General features: G+C 43.3%; 1 protein-coding gene across 1 annotated transcript in view; it reads right to left on the reverse strand.

The window, feature by feature from the left end:
• LOC140428408 (phosphatidylinositol 3,4,5-trisphosphate-dependent Rac exchanger 1 protein-like) overlaps positions 1-18,578 on the reverse strand; it is a 303,808-nt gene that overhangs the window by 103,295 nt on the left and 181,935 nt on the right. The window contains exons 12-16 of the mRNA XM_072514826.1: positions 18,370-18,473; positions 18,119-18,168; positions 16,616-16,691; positions 11,311-11,383; positions 9,567-9,709 (exon numbers count right to left, since the gene is read on the reverse strand). Coding sequence (XP_072370927.1) covers positions 9,567-9,709; positions 11,311-11,383; positions 16,616-16,691; positions 18,119-18,168; positions 18,370-18,473 — 446 coding nt within the window. The remainder of the gene's footprint in view (positions 1-9,566; positions 9,710-11,310; positions 11,384-16,615; positions 16,692-18,118; positions 18,169-18,369; positions 18,474-18,578) is intronic.

An 18,578-nucleotide genomic window follows, 5' to 3' on the forward strand; every position in this document is an offset into this window, starting at 1 on the left:
AACCTAAAAGAACTGTTGCAACGGGTCTTGGTTTAACTTCTTGGTTTTCAGCTGCTTTCATTTTATATAAAGGAGAAACAGGAAATAAAAAATAGAATAGGGAGAGGGAAAATCTCCATTGAAATAAAATTAATAATATTGCTGAAACTTTCAAGGCAGCTATCATGTTTAGTTTCAACACAGTGATGATTATTAATTAGATCCAAGCTTTAAAAAAAAATTAAAGCTGGCTTAATTCATTCTCAAACATAATTCATTATTTGAGAAAAGTGTGAATATTATATTGGGGGAAAAAACCACCAGCCACCTTGAGAAACAAGACTCTTCCCATTGATCTCATTTAACAACTTGTCAATACACTCACCAAGGTCAGAACTGAGGCGAAATTCTCCCCAAACGGCACGATGTCCGCCGACTGGCGCCCAAAACGGCGCCAATCAGATGGGCATCGCGCCGCCCCAAAGGTGCGGAATGCTCTGCATCTTTGGGGGCCGAGCCCCAACATTGAGGGGCTAGGCCGGCGCCGGAGGGATTTCCGCCCCGCCAGCTGGCGGAAACGGCCTTTGTTGCCCCGCCAGCTGGCGCGGAAATGACATGTCGGGGCGGCGCATGCGCGGGAGCGTCAGCGGCCGCTGACAGTTTCCCGCGCATGCGCAGTGCAGAGCGTCTCTTCCGCCTCCACCATGTTGGAGACCGTGGCGAAGGCGGAAGGGAAAGAGTGCCCCCACGGCACAGGCCCGCCCGCGGATCGGTGGGCCCCGATCGCGGGCCAGGCCACCATGGGGGCACCCCCCGGGGTCAGATCGCCCCGCGCCCCCCCCCAGGACCCCGGAGCCCGCCCACGCCGCCTTGTCCCGCCAGTAAGAAAGGTACTTTAATTTATGCCAGCGGGGCAGGCAATTTATCGGCGGGACTTCGGCCCATCCGGGCCGAAGAATCGAGCGGGGGGGCCCGCCAACCGGCGCGGCGCGATTCCAGCCCCCGCCGAATCTCCGGTGCCGGAGACTTCGGCAACTGGCGGGGTCGGGATTCACGGCAGCCCCCGGCGATTCTCCGACCCGGCGGTGGGTCGAAGAATGACGCCCCTGGTTTTAGCAATGATGAAAGACACGTTCATTAGCTCAAATGAATAAGTTAGGATCTTGCTTCAAGCATGTGGCCATAACCGCACAGGATTCAAATTCATTCTAAAACACTGGGGACGAGCTAGATTTTGATATCAGAAAGTGAATTTCCTGAATTTGAGCTACTATTCTATTTGCATTTAAGCGTGAACCATGAAGGCCATAGAATGATTTCTGGAATAGGATTGGCGGGTTAATCAGATCAATGGCAATCCAATGGACTTTCATGTATGTCTGAACAATAGACACGGTAACAATGGGGGTAAATGGGAAGAACATCACTGCAAAAAGCTGTTAAGACAGTTGGACTTCACCAAAAACAGAAGCACCATTTCAGTCAACAGAATTCTCCAGATTTAAGATTCAAAATAAACAACTTTCAGACAGGGCTGCTTGTAATGTAAAGACTCAAATGTTTAAGCATTCAAATTAATTCCATTGAAGTAAACTATTGAAGAGAAACTTATTGCTTCATGTGAAGGCGAGATAGAAAGGACCACCAATCACAGAACTTGTCTTCATGTCAAATTAATTATGTCCCTGTCCAAGGATTCTCCACCCCAATGCATAGTTTTCTTTGGAGGATGTAACTCAGCAATCAAAGAAATGGAAAAGCTCTGAATGGTTACAATGGTTACAACGGGAGGTTCACTGCCATCAGATGATAAGAGCATAAGACAATATCAGGATGTTGATATGAATGTCTGTCGAACGTTGTTTTAACTGTGATTCAGAAACAGGCTACAAAAATTGTGTTTCCGGAATTTGTATTCGGTGCTCAAAGCACTACAAGTAAGACACACCAAGCAGATCTCTTTTGTTGGGGCACGGCAACCAAACTTTAAATTCAATTTCAATAAAATTGAAAGCATTTTTGTTAAGCTTTTGCATCATCTTACAAAGGAATATTCTACCTTAACAAAACCAACGAAAATAACAGCATCCATTTTTGCAGGTTATACCCAAACGGCATTGTTCACATGTGAGCCTAAATAAATGTCAGCACTCGAGAACTACAACTATTTACGTAGCACCTTTAATGTAGTCAAACCATCCCAAGACACTTACTCAAGCATTGTCAAACAAACTTAGGCAATGAGACAAATTGGAGCAGATGTTCAAAATCTTGGTCAAAGCGGTAGGCTTTAAAGAAATGTCTTAAAGGAGATAAGAGAGGAAGAGGGTTGGGGCCTAAGCAATGGAAGGCACAACCACCAATAGTGGAGTGATTAAAAATTATGGTACATAAGAAGCCAGAATTAGATGTGTGCCAATATTTCAAAGGGTTATTGGACTGGAAGCATTTAGAAATAGGGAGGGGTTAGGCCATGAATGGATTTGAAAACAAGGATGCGAATTCTAAAAGTGTTGTTGTATGACTGGGAATCAATATAGGTTCGCAAGCTCAGGGGTGGATAGCAGAGCTGCGATTGGTGCAAGTTAAGGCATTGTCAGCGGAGATTTGGATGACCTCAAGCTTATGGAGAGCAGAATGTGGGAGATCAGCCAGGAGCGCATTGAATAGTCGAGTCCAGAGGCAACAAAGGCATGATTGAGGATTTCAGCAGCAGGTAAAGTAAGACAAGTGCAAAGTAACATAGGTGGAAATGGACGGCCTTTGTGACGGCACAAATACGAGGTTAGAGCACATTTCAAGACGAAATGTGACACAATGAAAGTGAACAGACTGGCATATTCTCAGACTGTTATCAGTTAGTGGGATGGAGTCGGAAGAGGGGTCTGAGGACGATGGCTTTAGTCTTTCCAATATTCAATTGGGAGAAATTGTCTGGTTATTCAGTACCAGATGTTAGATAAGCAGCCTGATGTCTTGACTACTCTCGTGCTGCTAAGTCAAGTGGTGATGAGGGTGAGAGTTTTGCCTGCGTACAGGCAAAACCTCATGCTGCGCTTTTGGATTATGTCATCGAAAAGGCCAGGGATAGTTCCTTGAGGGACATTATAGAGGTAATGGTACAGGAACAGAAGGAATAGCCATTGCAGGTGATTCTCTGGTGACAATTAAACAGCTAACAATGTGATCAGGTGAGACCAGTCGCATCCAGCTGGATGACAGTGGACAGGAGTTGGAGGAGGATGGTGTGATCACCTTTATCAAAGGCTCCATTGACCAGTGGCCAAACCAGAGCCAGTTCTCAACAAACATCCAACCAGTTGGAATTACTGAATTTGGATCAGGACAAGAACTTGACTGAAATTTCCCTTCCTTAGTGAAAGTGATCAAAATTGGAATCCACCACCACTACCCAGCTTGAGGAGCAGAGCAAGAGTTAAACTAGAGTTCTTCCTCAGCTTCATTTTTCCCCCTCTTTCAGGATTCTAACGGGAATGTTCCCTCGGCAACTCTGTTGTCCACTTCTCAAACCTTCCCAATATGCACTCTCTTTCATGGAATCATAGAATGTTTGCGGCACATCGCTGGCTGAAAAAAGAACGGCCGCCCAGCTTAATCCCACTTTCCAGCATTTAGTCCGGGGCCCTTCAGTTTACCGCACTTCAGGTGCATATCCAGGGACCTTTGAAATGAATGGAGGGTTTTTCCCTCTGCTGCCCTCTCAGGGAGTGAATTACAGACCCTTCACAACACTTCTATGGGTTGAATTCAATTTTCCACTTTTCTGCCAACCTGACATCGATATCGTCCGATGACCCTTTCCTGGAAAGCGCAGGAGATGCTCCATTTTCCCTTTTACCTCCTCCCTGTTCCGGGCCCCAACACTGCTTTCAATTTAGAATACAGTTTCTCTGCTCACAATACTCCATATTAGGGAGATCAAGTGCAGAGTGCGTGACTGCTTTGTGGAACACCTCCATTCAGTCCAAAAACCTGTCATTTTCTATTACACCTTGCTGTCACAATGGCCTCTCTGACCTCGGTCTCCTACAATGTAATAATAATAATAATCTTTATTAATGTCACAAGTAGACTTGCATTAACACTGCAATGAAGTAGAGCAGCACAGTGGCGCAGTGGTTAGCACTGCTGCCTCACGGTGGCGAGGTCCCAGGTTCAATCCCGCCCCTGGGACACTGTCCGTGTGGAGTTTACACATTCTCCCAATGTTTGCGTGGGTTTTGGCCCCACAACCCAAAGATGTGCAGGGCAGATGGATTGGCCACACTAAATTTCCCCTTAGTTGGAAAAAATTAATTGGGTACTCTAAATTTATTTTTTAAAACACTGCAATGAAGTTACTGTGAAAGTCACCTAGTCGCCACACTATGGCGCCTGTTTGGGTACACCGAGGGAGAATTCAGAATGTCCAATTCACCTAACAAGCACATCTTTCGGGACTTGTGGGAGGAAACCGGAGCGCATGGAGGAAGCCCACGCAGACACATGGAGAACATGCAGACTCCGCACAGTGACCCAAGTCGGGAATCAAACGAAGGTCCCTGGCGCTGTGAAGCAACAGTGCTATCCGCCATGCCGCCCATGTTCCAATACAAGCTCAGAGAACAGCATCTCATCTCCTGATTCAACATCTTACAGCCTTCTGAATTCAATATGGAGTTCAACAATTTCAGACCACAATCTATGCACGTATTTTATTAAACTTGTTCTTTGCAGGTTTTGGTTTTACTGTCTTTTTTTTTTTTAAAACTTATACGCTTGCAAGTAGCAGCTGTTCATCACTGTCATTCACAACTCCTCTCGACAGAGTTTCTTTACTTGCCCCTTTACCATACTCTTTGGCTTTCCACCATCTACACTTTGGCTATTTAATCTCTCTTGCCTTCTACCATATCACAGTCCTTCCCTTTTTCAGCCCTCACCTTGCCATTTTCTTAAAATCCATTACATTGCCAACCTATTTCCCATTCTGATGAAAGGTCAAACCTGAAAAGTTATTGCTGTTTCTTTCTCCGAGTTGCTGGGCATTTTCTGTTTTTATTTAAAATTTCCAGCATCCACGGTATTTTGCATTTGTTCTTCCTCCTCTTTTTTTTTTAATAAATATTTTTTTATTCTACATTTTCACATTTTCCTTAAAAAATTTACACCCCACCCACAAACAGTAAATGGTAACAAATACAAAATCAATCCCCTTAACAATACCAATGATGCCATCCTCCCACCACCCCAAACAACGGCCCACCTGTCAATATATGCATCCAATAAACCAAACCCTCCCACGGTGGAAACAAAAAACAAAGGAGAAAAAGAAAAAGGAGTCTGGGACCGCCCATGGTCACCATTGACCTATAGAGTCCACTCCCCCTCCTCCCCCTACACTCAACGCCATCCAGCCTCTGAAAGAGTACCGTACATGATACCCAAGAGTTGTACACACCCCCCCCCCCCCCCCACAAAGTCTCCAGCTCCTCCCAACCTCGGTTCCTTCCCCCCAACTTTCCACCCCGGCTAGACCACTCGGACCCTGTTCTGCCAGGCTCCGATGGCCGCAGCCCCTCCCCCCACCTCACTCCCATTCACTGGCCGGCTTAAACCGGCCAGCATGGAGGCCCGAGCCCGGGTCCCTCTCCCCCTTGCCCGGCCCTAGGAAAGCCCAGAGATCCCCTTTTAGCACACACAACCCGCATATCCACCTACACCCCAAAGAGCTCTCATTTCGAATGAAAGTCCCTTCCCTTCCCTTGTCCAAATATATACAACATTGGCTCCTTTAGCCCATACACCCACACGCAGTGAAACAAAAAAGAAGAAAATACAGTAATGAGGTTACATCGGCACATGGCCATTTCTCAATTTGTCAGTTCTGCCACAGTCCTTCTGCCTTCGCAAACTCCTCCGCTGCTTCCGCCGTTCCAAAATAAAAGTCCCTGAGCTTGTAAGTCACCCTCAGCTTCGCTGGATATACAATGCCGCACTGCACCTTGCCAATGTACAGTGCCCTCTTCACCCGGTTGAAGGCAGCCCGCCTCCTCGCCAGCTCCACCGTAAAGTCCTGGTATACACGTATACAAGCTCCAGCCCACTGCACCACCCGCTTCTGCTTGGCCCAGCTCATGACCTTCTCCTTCACACTGTACCTACGGAAGCACAGAGTCACTGCCCTTGGCGGCTCACTCGCCTTTGGTACAGGCCTCCATGGCCGATGAGCCCGATCCAGTTCATATCGGGAGGGATCCTCCCCCTCCCCCAATAGTTTTGCCAGCATCGTGGCAAAATACTCAGTCGGCTTCGGTCCTTCAACTCCTTCGGGCAGCCCCACAATCCTCAAATTCTGTCGCCTGGATCTGTTTTCCAGGTCTTCCATTTTTCCTCGCAGATCCTTGTTAATGTCCATCACCTTCCGCATCTCCTTCCCCATCGAGGCAAGTTGATCACCGTGCTGCAATAACGTCTCCTCCATTTCCTTCAGCGCCTCCCCTTGCTCTCGCACCTCCGCCACTGCGCTCGCCACCTCCGTCCTCACCGGGGAAACCGCCTCCTCCACTAGCGCACTCAAAACCTCCCTCATCTCCTTCCTCATTGTCTCCATGTATTTTGTAAACTGCCTTTCGAATTCCGCAGCCATCATCTTAGTTATTTCTTCAGCCGTAAGCAATGCGGCCTCCCCTGGTGCTCCAGCCTCCATTTTCTTTACTGACCCCGCGGTGACCTTTCCACTCTCCGACGGACTTTCAGCTGCTTTTTTCACGGCCGTTTATTTGCCGGTCTTCGACATTCCCCTCCTCTGTGCTGTCTCCCGACTTTTACTACCTTCGCTAGCCCTAGGACCAGGCGTTAACCCCCGACAATGCCGTTCCCGAACGGGAACACTCCAACGCGCGGCTGCCTCCCGCCCGCCGTCACCGGAAGTCCCCGTTCTTCCTTCTCTTGATGGCTCAGTTCCACATTTAACAGGGCCTTTATCAATAGGCCTATTTTTAAACCCATCACCCATCAGTACGACATGTCCAAAAGTTTAAAGCTGTAATCCAATCCCACTTCGCTATTTAAAATCTGGTTCGATGGAGTAAATGTTTCTAATCCTCAAGTGAAGTTGACTGGAAACAGTGGTAATTGGTTAAATTTTCAACTAAAAATCACGGGAGTCGTTGTCATGCGGTGAAAACCCATCTATGGTTTAAAAACATCACACCTAATAATCCTCACCAAACTCGCACCTTACATTCATTTTCAATTTCAGTAAAATATGAAGCTGATGAAGCGCAGTTCAAATTTCTCAGAATATCAAATTCAAATTTAGTTTCAAACCCACTTAATCAAAATACCAACATCGCAAATAAAGCCAAATACTCAAGTCCGATAACACCATTTGTCCACTGACGGCTGTGACAACCATTTTGTTAGTTGTGGGCAACTTTTCTTTTCTGGAGGGATTTTTACAGGCAGAAACGCTTCCACTTGATGAATCTGCTTTCAACTGTGGCTGTTGACTCGTACCTTCCTATCCATCCAACCATAATGGCAGGTGGTTCCTATGTCTAGAAAAGCTTGTATTTATTCAGATTTAGTTGCACATTTGAAAGCATCTTAAAGGTCTTCCAGTTGACTCAGTGAACAATTACATGATATGGTGAGGTACGAGCACAAACTGACCAGGAAATTCCCAGGTTTAAATCTGTTATCCACAAGCATTTACTTATTTCTGATGAGTTTGTTGCAGATATACAATGCATGGTTTATTATTCCTAGTATAAGGACAAGACAACAGGTGTTATTACAGTGACATTACAACAGTGCTCCTGGTCCAACTGACCACTACAAGTGGTATGTTCAGCAAATATAGAGGGAGAAAATTATCCAATTTACATAAACACTATTGCACAAACTGCCTATCAGTACTCACCATTAGGTATGAAGATTACCCTGTGGAACTTTACCCCATTGGCAACCATTGGATTCAATGAGGATATCAGGTTTAAAATTTGAATATTGCACGCAGCTTTTGAAATAAATATTAATTTGTGTACTTTGAAATATTTTTCGACAGATTATTACAAAGAAAGGGTGCATGCGACTCAAGGGCAACAAAACTATGCTCAGGGAAACCAAACGGAAAACATGAATGTGGAAAAACCACAAAACCTTTGATTATTACCAAGTCTTTTATTTGCAGCCAAAAACCTAATTCTGTCAGAGTAATGAAATATCGCAGCAAATCACCTTGAACAAAAATATATTTCTTTTTTGAAAGAAATTTAGAGTATCCAATTATTTTTTTTCCAATCAAGGGGCAATTCAGCGTGGCCAATCCACCTGACCTGCACATATTTGGGTTGTGGGGGTAAAATGCACGCAGACACGGGGAGTATGTGCAAACTCCACACGGACAGTGACCCGGGGCCGGGATCGAACCAGGGTCCTCAGCGCTGTAGGCAGCAGAGCTAACTACTGAGCCGCCGTGTCACTCATACAAAAATATATTTCAACTGTTGTTCAGTGATGTTAGAGCTGGCTGGCTGTAGTACTGCAGATCAAGACCAACTGTCCCAGATAGATAACACAATCATTGCTTTTTGTAAAGGTCTCAAAGTTAGCTAAAATTACATCAAGATCAACTAGCAACAAAGGGCAGCAAGGTGGCACAGTGGTTAGCACTGCTGCCTCATGGCGCCAAGGACCCAGATTCGATCCCGGCCCCAGGTCACTGCCTGTGTGGAGTTTGCACATTCTAGCCATAGCTGCGTGAGTCTCACCCCACAACCCAAAGATGTGCTGGGTAGGTGGATTGGCTACGCTAAATTGCCCCTTAATTGGGTGGGGAGAAAATTTAAAAAGGGAAAAAAAATATTGCCTAACAACCTGCTAATCATCTTCAGATGCCACTATGAAGTCCTCACTTTACCCTCCAGCAGCACCGCCTGTGTGTACTGACTTACTGCACTTGGATGTGAAACCATGACTGCTGACAATCAGCGACATCAAAACTCAGCCAAATGGAGGGGAAGGTGCAAGTGAAAACAAGCTATTTCTTTTCAAACACATAAATGTGGAAAAAATATTTATTCAAATTACCCTTCCAGACCTCCCAAAATTTGAATCAAAACTGGTAGAACTTAGTAACAAGAATTCTTCCTAGTCTATTCATTGTGAGGAGTGACACAGTGCAGCGAGGGAACAAAAATATATTACACAGTACAGAAATGAATAAAGAATTAAACTCACCAATATAGGAAAAAGAGAGACAAGGATTCATAAGTCTTCATTTAAACGCAAAGCAAGAGGAGAAAGGTACAAGACATGTCCATTTGCTTGGCATCAATCCAAAGCAAAAACACCGACAAATCTGATCAGTAACATGTTTCCTTTTAATTGAAAGTCAAAATTTCTACGCTTACAAGCCAAGTGTCAAGCCTTTGGTAGATTAATGACCCGTGCATTGACCTAATCAGTCAAGTTCAGCATTTCATCCAGATTTCTACAATTAATCATCTGCAACACTTGGATAACAGCATGGAAAAATGGTCTCCCATATCAAATGCAAAATCAAACATTTATCTTCTTACCAGAAGGGATTTAACAAGGATGTTTTCAACCAATCTGAAGTCATTCCGCAGCTGTTTGTTTTTGGAGCTGGTCCCTTCCATTTCTTCATCAGCATAAAACCGAAAAAACTGGGATTCGTCCTTGAATTCGCTTTTCTCAAGCACTGTTAAAATTTAAACTGAACGTTAACATTTGCTTTTTCCCCATACGGCAAGAGTTACCAAACTATTCTGTTAAAACAGGCATTTTCCCAAAATTACCAGCAGCATAATTATAGAGCTGTAATTAAATTTTTCTAGCAAGAAATTACTAATGTTTCCAATAAAGAATACTCAACAAAAATCAAACATCCATCACAAATAACTCGGCAACATGTTTGTCCACACTGTGAACTACGGCAAATAAAATGAAATTCATTTAAAAAGATGTCCCTATAAATACAAGAAATAGTTGGCATGGGCCCCTTCATTCATTTTAAATTAAAAATGACTTACATTCTCTTTGACTCAACATCCAAACTCTCCTGTATACAAGAGTCAGTTGTTTGCCAATCATCAAATGAAATTTCTTACCACAAAAATTTGGGGAATGGCAATTGTTTACAATCGAGAAGCATCAATAGCTCGTGAGTAACACAAAAAAATCTGCTCTAAGATTTGAAATATGCAGCTCCCCTTCAAATTGGCTCAATGCTGATTTTCTGGGTTAGGTCAATATTCGGTCTGAGTGGGGGAGGGAGAGGTCATGTAACAGTCAATATGATTACCAGCATGTATTATTACACTGTTTGCGGAATTCTGGGCTGATCAGGTTAATAGCATGCACTGTGCCATGATCCCATTGGAAAAGGAATTAGTCAGTGGCAACAATGGGCATGCAGGAATGTTACAAACAGTTACCAAATCACAAAGTTTCACAGAGTATCGTCAAAATTCTAGAGAGAAGAAGGGGGACACAATGTACATTTTTTGACATGTATGCATAATTTGAGAGGCCTGACAGGGGATGTCAGACAAACAAAGCCCATTCAGCACCATGAGAGGATGCTCCAGTTTATGAACCAAAAATGGTGTGTGATGATTTTGTTTGAGTTCAAAGTCAAGCTAGTGAATTCAAATATCCGGTTGTAAAAAAGCAGAAATGGCCGTAGGTAATAACAGTAACAAAAGGTTATTCAATACACAACCTCTAATCGTCAGTTTCATCGAATGCATTCGTAAGCGTTGCTGTCTCCTGAGATTCTGACTGAATTCTTGGATTGAACATTACTGAGAAGATAATTGGACGCCTTTAGGAGGAAGAGGAGAAGGAAAAGGCACAATGCAAAACCTACCTCCCACTGTTCTTCAACACAACTGGGGAGGTCAATTGAGACAGGCAAATCTGTGACTGGTAAAGTAAGTAAGTAAAGTCACCATAGTCCCAGATGACCATAGGCTGCTTCCCTCTTTGAGGGGGGGGGAGAAGAGCTGACTGCTGGTGATTTAACCTGAGGATCACCGCACCTCAGGCAAAGGGCAAGGTTGAGAATGCGGGCCTTCATGAATACCCTCATGAGTGAATTGGTATGATCCAATTATCTTTTTTTTGTGGACTGGAGTGGGCAGTGTTGGGCGGTCAAATTATTAAACATAGAAAGTCTGCAAAGAACAAAAAGGAACTGCAGGACACCTTAAGTATTGACTGTCAACGTAACTATGAATAATTCCCAACCATCACATTGAAATTACATTTGAAGAAAGTTTTTTGCATTTGTTTGATTACCATGATGCATGAAGCCATTATTACACAGTCCAACGCCGAGTGTAACCGCTTCCTCTCTGGTCTGGCAGTCGCCCTAGCAACAAAATGACATTTTTACACCTAAAGAGATTTCCTTTAGAAAACAATTGCATGTGATTACAAGTCTAAATTTAGAAGGTGCGCTTTGTTCCGAACAATAGACTTAACAGAAATGGCAAGAGTCTCCATTGAGGTTTCAAAATACAAAATATGGAGCTATGAATACTTACAAAGGAAGTCAGGACAACAAAGAACCAGTCTGGAGGCAATTATCTAAAGTTCAGTTACAACCATGGTACTAGCCATAAACAAATGACTTCAGATAAAACAGCTGACTTACATTTTGGTTTCTGATGAAAAGTTTATTTTTAAACAGTAGACACCCAGATTTTACAGCAGTGCCACAAACAGCCCTTGTCTTGAGCAATAGACCAATGTTTAAAAAAAGATCCTCTCCGCGTTATCTGAATGATAATGTCTATTTCCTGGAGAAATCAGAATTTCATAGAAAACTAACTTATGGGTACAAAGATAACATTTGGCTATTGATAGCTAATTCTGTCCAATAAATATAAAAGGATAACTCTACTTTCTGTGAATGTCATGTCAGAAAGAGACTCGCTATTGGATTTTATTTTTGTTTCTCATTCGTCATCCTTTCAAGAGACACAGCAGAACTGGGCTGCAATTAAAAGTACGGCTCCCTTTAGTTTAGATGCACAATGATTACTAATGTCCTACACGCTGTGTAAAACAGCGGCTAGAAGCATACTTGGTCTTGACCATGTGGCTGTGAGCATAAATTGATTTATTACTTAAGCCGCTGTAACACAGTAAAACTACTTTCATGCATTTTTTTTTTTTTTTTTAAACGTGTGCTCCTGGTCATCCCAAACAAGGTGAAAGTACCAACTTTCTAAACATTGGTGGATACACAAGTACCTCTGTGAAGTGCAGGGAAAACTGAGCAAAAAAGCCGCACCACAAGTCACCAAAACAGTCTCTTGTGTGAACTCAGATCCATAACAATTTCCAGATGTCAGTCTTGCTGCCTCAGACAGGCCCCGAGCCAGAAACGGAAAAGGAGAAAATGTGAAAGGTTTCTCTCTTCTTGATGACAGGAATGAAGCTTGGGAATAGCCAACTACCCATCTCATTGCTTAAGAACATGCAACACAAATTTCGATTTGAGAGTATAGAGGTCAGGAGCACAGATTTGACGTCGCAGGAGGGGGCCAGTGTTCAGGTAGGTGGTTTGAAGTGTGTCTACTTCAATGCCAGGAGTATACGAAACAAGGTAGGGGAACTGGCAGCATGGGTTGGTACCTGGGACTTCGATGTTGTGGCCATTTCGGAGACATGGATAGAGCAGGGACAGGAATGGATGTTGCAGGTTCCGGGGTTTAGGTGTTTTAGTAAGCTCAGAGAAGGAGGCAAAAGAGGGGGAGGTGTGGCGCTGCTAGTCAAGAGCAGTATTACGGTGGCGGAGAGGATGCTAGATGGGGACTCTTCTTCCGAGGTAGTATGGGCTGAAGTTAGAAACAGGAAAGGAGAGGTCACCCTGTTGGGAGTTTTTTATAGGCCTCCTAATAGTTCTAGGGATGTAGAGGAAAGGATGGCGAAGATGATTCTGGATAAGAGCGAAAGTAACAGGGTAGTTATTATGGGAGACTTTAACTTTCCAAATATTGACTGGAAAAGATATAGTTCGAGTACAATAGATGGGTCGTTTTTTGTACAGTGTGTGCAGGAGGGTTTCCTGAAACAATATGTTGACAGGCCAACAAGAGGCGAGGCCACGTTGGATTTGGTTTTGGGTAATGAACCAGGCCAGGTGTTGGATTTGGAGGTAGGAGAGCACTTTGGGGACAGTGACCACAATTCGGTGACGTTTACGTTAATGATGGAAAGGGATAAGTATACACCGCAGGGCAAGAGTTATAGCTGGGGGAAGGGCAATTATGATGCCATTAGACGTGACTTGGGGGGGATAAGGTGGAGAAGTAGGCTGCAAGTGTTGGGCACACTGGATAAGTGGGGTTTGTTCAAGGATCAGCTACTGCGTGTTCTTGATAAGTATGTACCGGTCAGACAGGGAGGAAGGCGTCGAGCGAGGGAACCGTGGTTTACCAAGGAAGTGGAATCTCTTGTTAAGAGGAAGAAGGAGGCCTATGTGAAGATGAGGTGTGAAGTTTCAGTTGGGGCGATGGATAGTTACAAGGTAGCGAGGAAGGATCTAAAGAGAGAGCTAAGACGAGCAAGGAGGGGACATGAGAAGTATTTGGCAGGAAGGATCAAGGAAAACCCAAAAGCTTTCTATAGGTATGTCAGGAATAAGCGAATGACTAGGGAAAGAGTAGGACCAGTCAAGGACAGGGATGGGAAATTGTGTGTGGAGTCTGAAGAGATAGGCGAGATACTAAATGAATATTTTTCGTCAGTATTCACTCAGGAAAAAGATAATGTTGTGGAGGAGAATGCTGAGCCCCAGGCTAATAGAATAGATGGCATTGAGGTACGTAGGGAAGAGGTGTTGGCAATTCTGGACAGGCTGAAAATAGATAAGTCCCCGGGACCTGATGGGATTTATCCTAGGATTCTCTGGGAGGCCAGGGAAGAGATTGCTGGACCTTTGGCTTTGATTTTTATGTCATCATTGGCTACAGGAATAGTGCCAGAGGACTGGAGGACAGCAAATGTGGTCCCTTTGTTCAAAAAGGGGAGCAGAGACAACCCCGGCAACTATAGACCGGTGAGCCTCACGTCTGTAGTGGGTAAAGTCTTGGAGGGGATTATAAGAGACAAGATTTATAATTATCTAGATAGGAATAATATGATCAGGGGTAGTCAGCATGGCTTTGTGAAGGGTAGGTCATGCCTCACAAACCTTATTGAGTTATTTGAGAAGGTGACTGAACAGGTAGACGAGGGTAGAGCAGTTGATGTGGTGTATATGGATTTCAGCAAAGCGTTTGATAAGGTTCCCCACGGTAGGCTATTGCAAAAAATACGGAGGCTGGGGATTGAGGGTGATTTAGAGATGTGGATCAGAAATTGGCGAGCTGAAAGAAGACAGAGGGTGGTGGTTGATGGGAAATGTTCAGAATGGAGTACAGTCACAAGTGGAGTACCACAAGGATCTGTTCTGGGGCCGTTGCTGTTTGTCATTTTTATCAATGACCTAGAGGAAGGTGCAGAAGGGTGGGTGAGTAAATTTGCAGACGATACTAAAGTCGGTGGTGTTGTCGATAGTGTGGAAGGATGTAGCAGGTTATAGATATAGATAAGCTGCAGAGCTGGGCTGAGAGGTGGCAAATGGAGTTTAATGTAGAGAAGTGTGAGGTGATTCACTTTGGAAGGAATAACAGGAATGCGGAATATTTGGCTAATGGTAAAGTTCTTGAAAGTGTGGATGAGCAGAGCGATCTCGGTGTCCATGTACATAGATCCTTGAAAGTTGCCGCCCAGGTTGATAGGGTTGTGAAGAAGGCCTATGGAGTGTTGGCCTTTATTGGTAGAGGGATTGAGTTCCGGAGTCGGGAGGTCATGTTGCAGCTGTACAGAACTCTGGTACGGCCGCATTTGGAGTATTGCGTACAGTTCTGGTCACCGCATTATAGGAAGGACGTGGAGGCTTTGGAGCGGGTGCAGAGGAGATTTACCAGGATGTTGCCTGGTATGGAGGGAAAATCTTATGAGGAAAGGCTGATGGACTTGAGGTTGTTTTCGTTGGAGAGAAGAAGGTTAAGAGGAGACTTAATAGAGGCATACAAAATGATCAGGGGGTTGGATAGGGTGGACAGTGAGAGCCTTCTCCCGCGGATGGATATGGCTGGCACGAGGGGACATAACTTTAAACTGAGGGGTAATAGATATAGGACAGAGGTCAGAGGTAGGTTCTTTACGCAAAGAGTAGTGAGGCCGTGGAATGCCCTACCTGCTACAGTAGTGAACTCGCCAACATTGAGGGCATTTAAAAGTTTATTGGATAAACATATGGATGATAATGGCATAGTGTAGGTTAGATGGCTTTTGTTTCGGTGCAACATCGTGGGCCGAAGGGCCTGTACTGCGCTGTATTGTTCTATGTTCTATAAAGGGAAGGAAGGGGGGGGGGGGGGGGGAAGAGAGAGGAGGTGGTAATGAATCCAACATTCACAACTTACAACTTGTCACTAGGGATGTCGAAGCCTTGTGGGCCAAATTGGTAGCAGGTGAAATTAATACTCACATCCCTCAACCAGTGCGACACACCCAGATGAGCAAGCAGTGGCACAGAGTCCAATTTAGAAAGACATTCAACTCTCCTGCCAACTGCATTTCACCCTGTGTGCTGCATTCCCGTAGCTTTCAGTACGTACTCACTTGTAGGGTTATAATCCCCCAAAAAATAACCAACCATAATTCCACAAAAGTGTACGAAACTAGTGAATATTTTATCTAGTCCTTTCTCTCGAGGGAATTTTCTCCCATTTGCATGGTTTGCACCATAACACTTGTACACTGGCAGCACTCACGAGTAAGAACATGGAGAGCCAAGCTGTTCCCAGTCAGTAACTAAGACACTGAAGCTGGACATGATAATCCAGATTTTGCAGGAGCATGCCATCTCAACGTAGACTCGGTTAAACGTTTGAGCTCATTATTTAGTTTTAAAATATTGCAAATTGCAAGGCAAATTTTTTCTAGAAGTGCAAACTGACAACAGGGCATTTTGCACCTTCATGAATGACCAATCAGCATTTTATCACATCAGCCAATGAGAATTATGAATTGAGAAAGAAACAGCAACAATGGAGATTAACTAAAATATAGATCACAATAAATAAAGAAAACTAAATATTGGATTAAAATGGAGAGAACAGAGCCAAAGGAAACTAAGAATACCTAACAATTATGGAATCAGATTAAATAGTTGCAACTGTCCCTCTCAAGCAATGGCTGTGCCATTAATCTTGCCATCATTTTAGCTGATATTATGAATCTTGTATTATGTCTATTTGATTTTCCTTCTCCCTCAACTCATTAGCTTTCCCAATGGACACTTGATGAGTTGGGGGAACTCTCCATGGGATATCTTGAAGGAGAGCCTGTATCCCATCATTCAACAGTTAACAGTGTGCTCCAATGCCAGTCCTCATATTAAAATCAGAATTATTTTATTGAGAGCAAGGTACTTCAGTCCCCGGAGCACTGAAATGGTGTAAAAAGTAATTGTAACAACAACAAAAAAAAAGCACAGGTTGGAACAGAACATCTATCTTACCCGCTGTCAATTATTTGTTACCTGTATTAGGAGCCAATCGACCAACTTGCTTGCTGGTATCACAGACTTGTAGGTTTTCAGGTGGTGATCTCGGTCTCTGCATTTAATACAAAACAAGATCATTTATCTTTGAACCGTTCTGCATTTTGTTCACATCTGTAACAAAATTTCACCAGCACTGACTAATAAGATTTCTTTCAAGTTGAAACGGGATCAATTTATTTTAAATATTGATGCACTCGAGATTAATTGCATGGTCCAAAACTTCACTTCAAGTGTTTTCACAGACATGCAATCAGCACAGTTTTAAAATTAAAATCAAACAGCAAATTGTAAATCTGTTAGAAATCGCAGTGCAAAATCTGCCACCATGTGAGCAGGGAAGTCAAATTCATTAGAGACCTGAGACACTTGGCTCTGCAAGGTTCCAGTTTAGTGAAAACTCTACTCCTGCTATAACTTAAACTGCTCAGTAAATTGGATCCAATCCGAAAACTATTTTTCTTTAGAAACTCAAGTCATTTGCCATGTGATCAAAAAGAACTGCCATTTCTCAGCAAAACTTTTAAAATATCTGGCAGGAGAGTGTCAAATGATGTTTAGTGAAGAAAATATGTGGAGAATTCACGCCAATGACATTTTCTCTTCAGTTTGATATTATTTAAGGAAAAATAATTCTCTGTTTACATATTACAGAGAACAGTTTGTTTCCTTTGCTAATTAAATAACACTACTAAACTCTTTGTGGACGTAACATGGGTTATAAAGAAAAGCTTCCTGTACCTAAAGAATGGACTCTACTTACTGAATGAAAAGTCTTTACCAAAAGAAAGACTCCAGCACCAACATCCTACTGCTTTGACCCTTGGATAAGTGAAGGGATTTTTACTCCGATGCACAAATGGTCAACATTGCTATAGTTCAACACATATGACATATGCTTTAATCATATAAACATGAAGCATCGATTACTTTGTCTCATTAGCCCTACGCCCTCAGTCAACCCCCAATTTAGCTGAAATTTGGGGAAAATCACAACTAATGGCAGACACAATTCATCCAAATTGTTGCAACAGTACATGTTTGATGCTCAATGCTTGTGAAGAAACAGAACAATTTAAAGGTGAGAAGACCTGACAAAACTGGACACAGGCGATTAGCTCCAATTTCAGGAGCAAGATGAGTTTTTATCATCTGGAAGTGACAATATTTGAATGATGCAATCTGAATCAAAGATATTAACAGTCTGCGCTTGAATCGCATTGTGAAACAGTGGAGGCATTATATCAAGAAATTGCATGGTATTATCAATGTACCATGCTGGGAGTTCTACTCAAATAAATGTCACATGCTTCACGATGTTTGGATGTTGCATTTTCATGCGCTGAAGTAAATTCGGAGATGCAAAGAAATTCTCTAATTTGTGGATCTTCTTTAACAAAATTGAAAGATGGTTTATTTTCAAGCAATGACTGACAGACGCTCATGCGATCAGCAATAAATACTGAAAAACGCACAACTTACTTTACCACAGGAATGAAGAGGCAGTGCAATCGACAGTACAGTCTCACGCCCTGTCAAGAAAAGAGTAGGATCATTTATATGCAAAATGGTGTGCTTCCCTTAATTTTATTCAGAAATCTATAATACTCCATCTGTATCCAAAAGTTGCCAAATGGGCTTATTCCACAAGCTCCTTCAACACACAGCATGCAACTGCCAGAGGCTGAGAAAGCCTATTTAACAAAAATACCACTCCTGTAAAAGAGCAATACCTTAGACATGATGTCTTCCATCTCACTTCTAGGTTTGTAGGTTCCATCATCATACCGAAACCTATACAGTACCATCTCATTTTTGAAATGGTGCTTGTCAGAAACTGGAACACAAAAATTAAGGTTACATAATACACCATCATTTACCCATAAATCCCAAAATGACTTTCAAGTCGAAAACACAAAAAATGGAATACTGGTGTATTAGT

The sequence above is a fragment of the Scyliorhinus torazame genome, chromosome 8, assembly GCF_047496885.1.
Source record: "Scyliorhinus torazame isolate Kashiwa2021f chromosome 8, sScyTor2.1, whole genome shotgun sequence".
Lineage (NCBI taxonomy): Eukaryota > Metazoa > Chordata > Chondrichthyes > Carcharhiniformes > Scyliorhinidae > Scyliorhinus > Scyliorhinus torazame.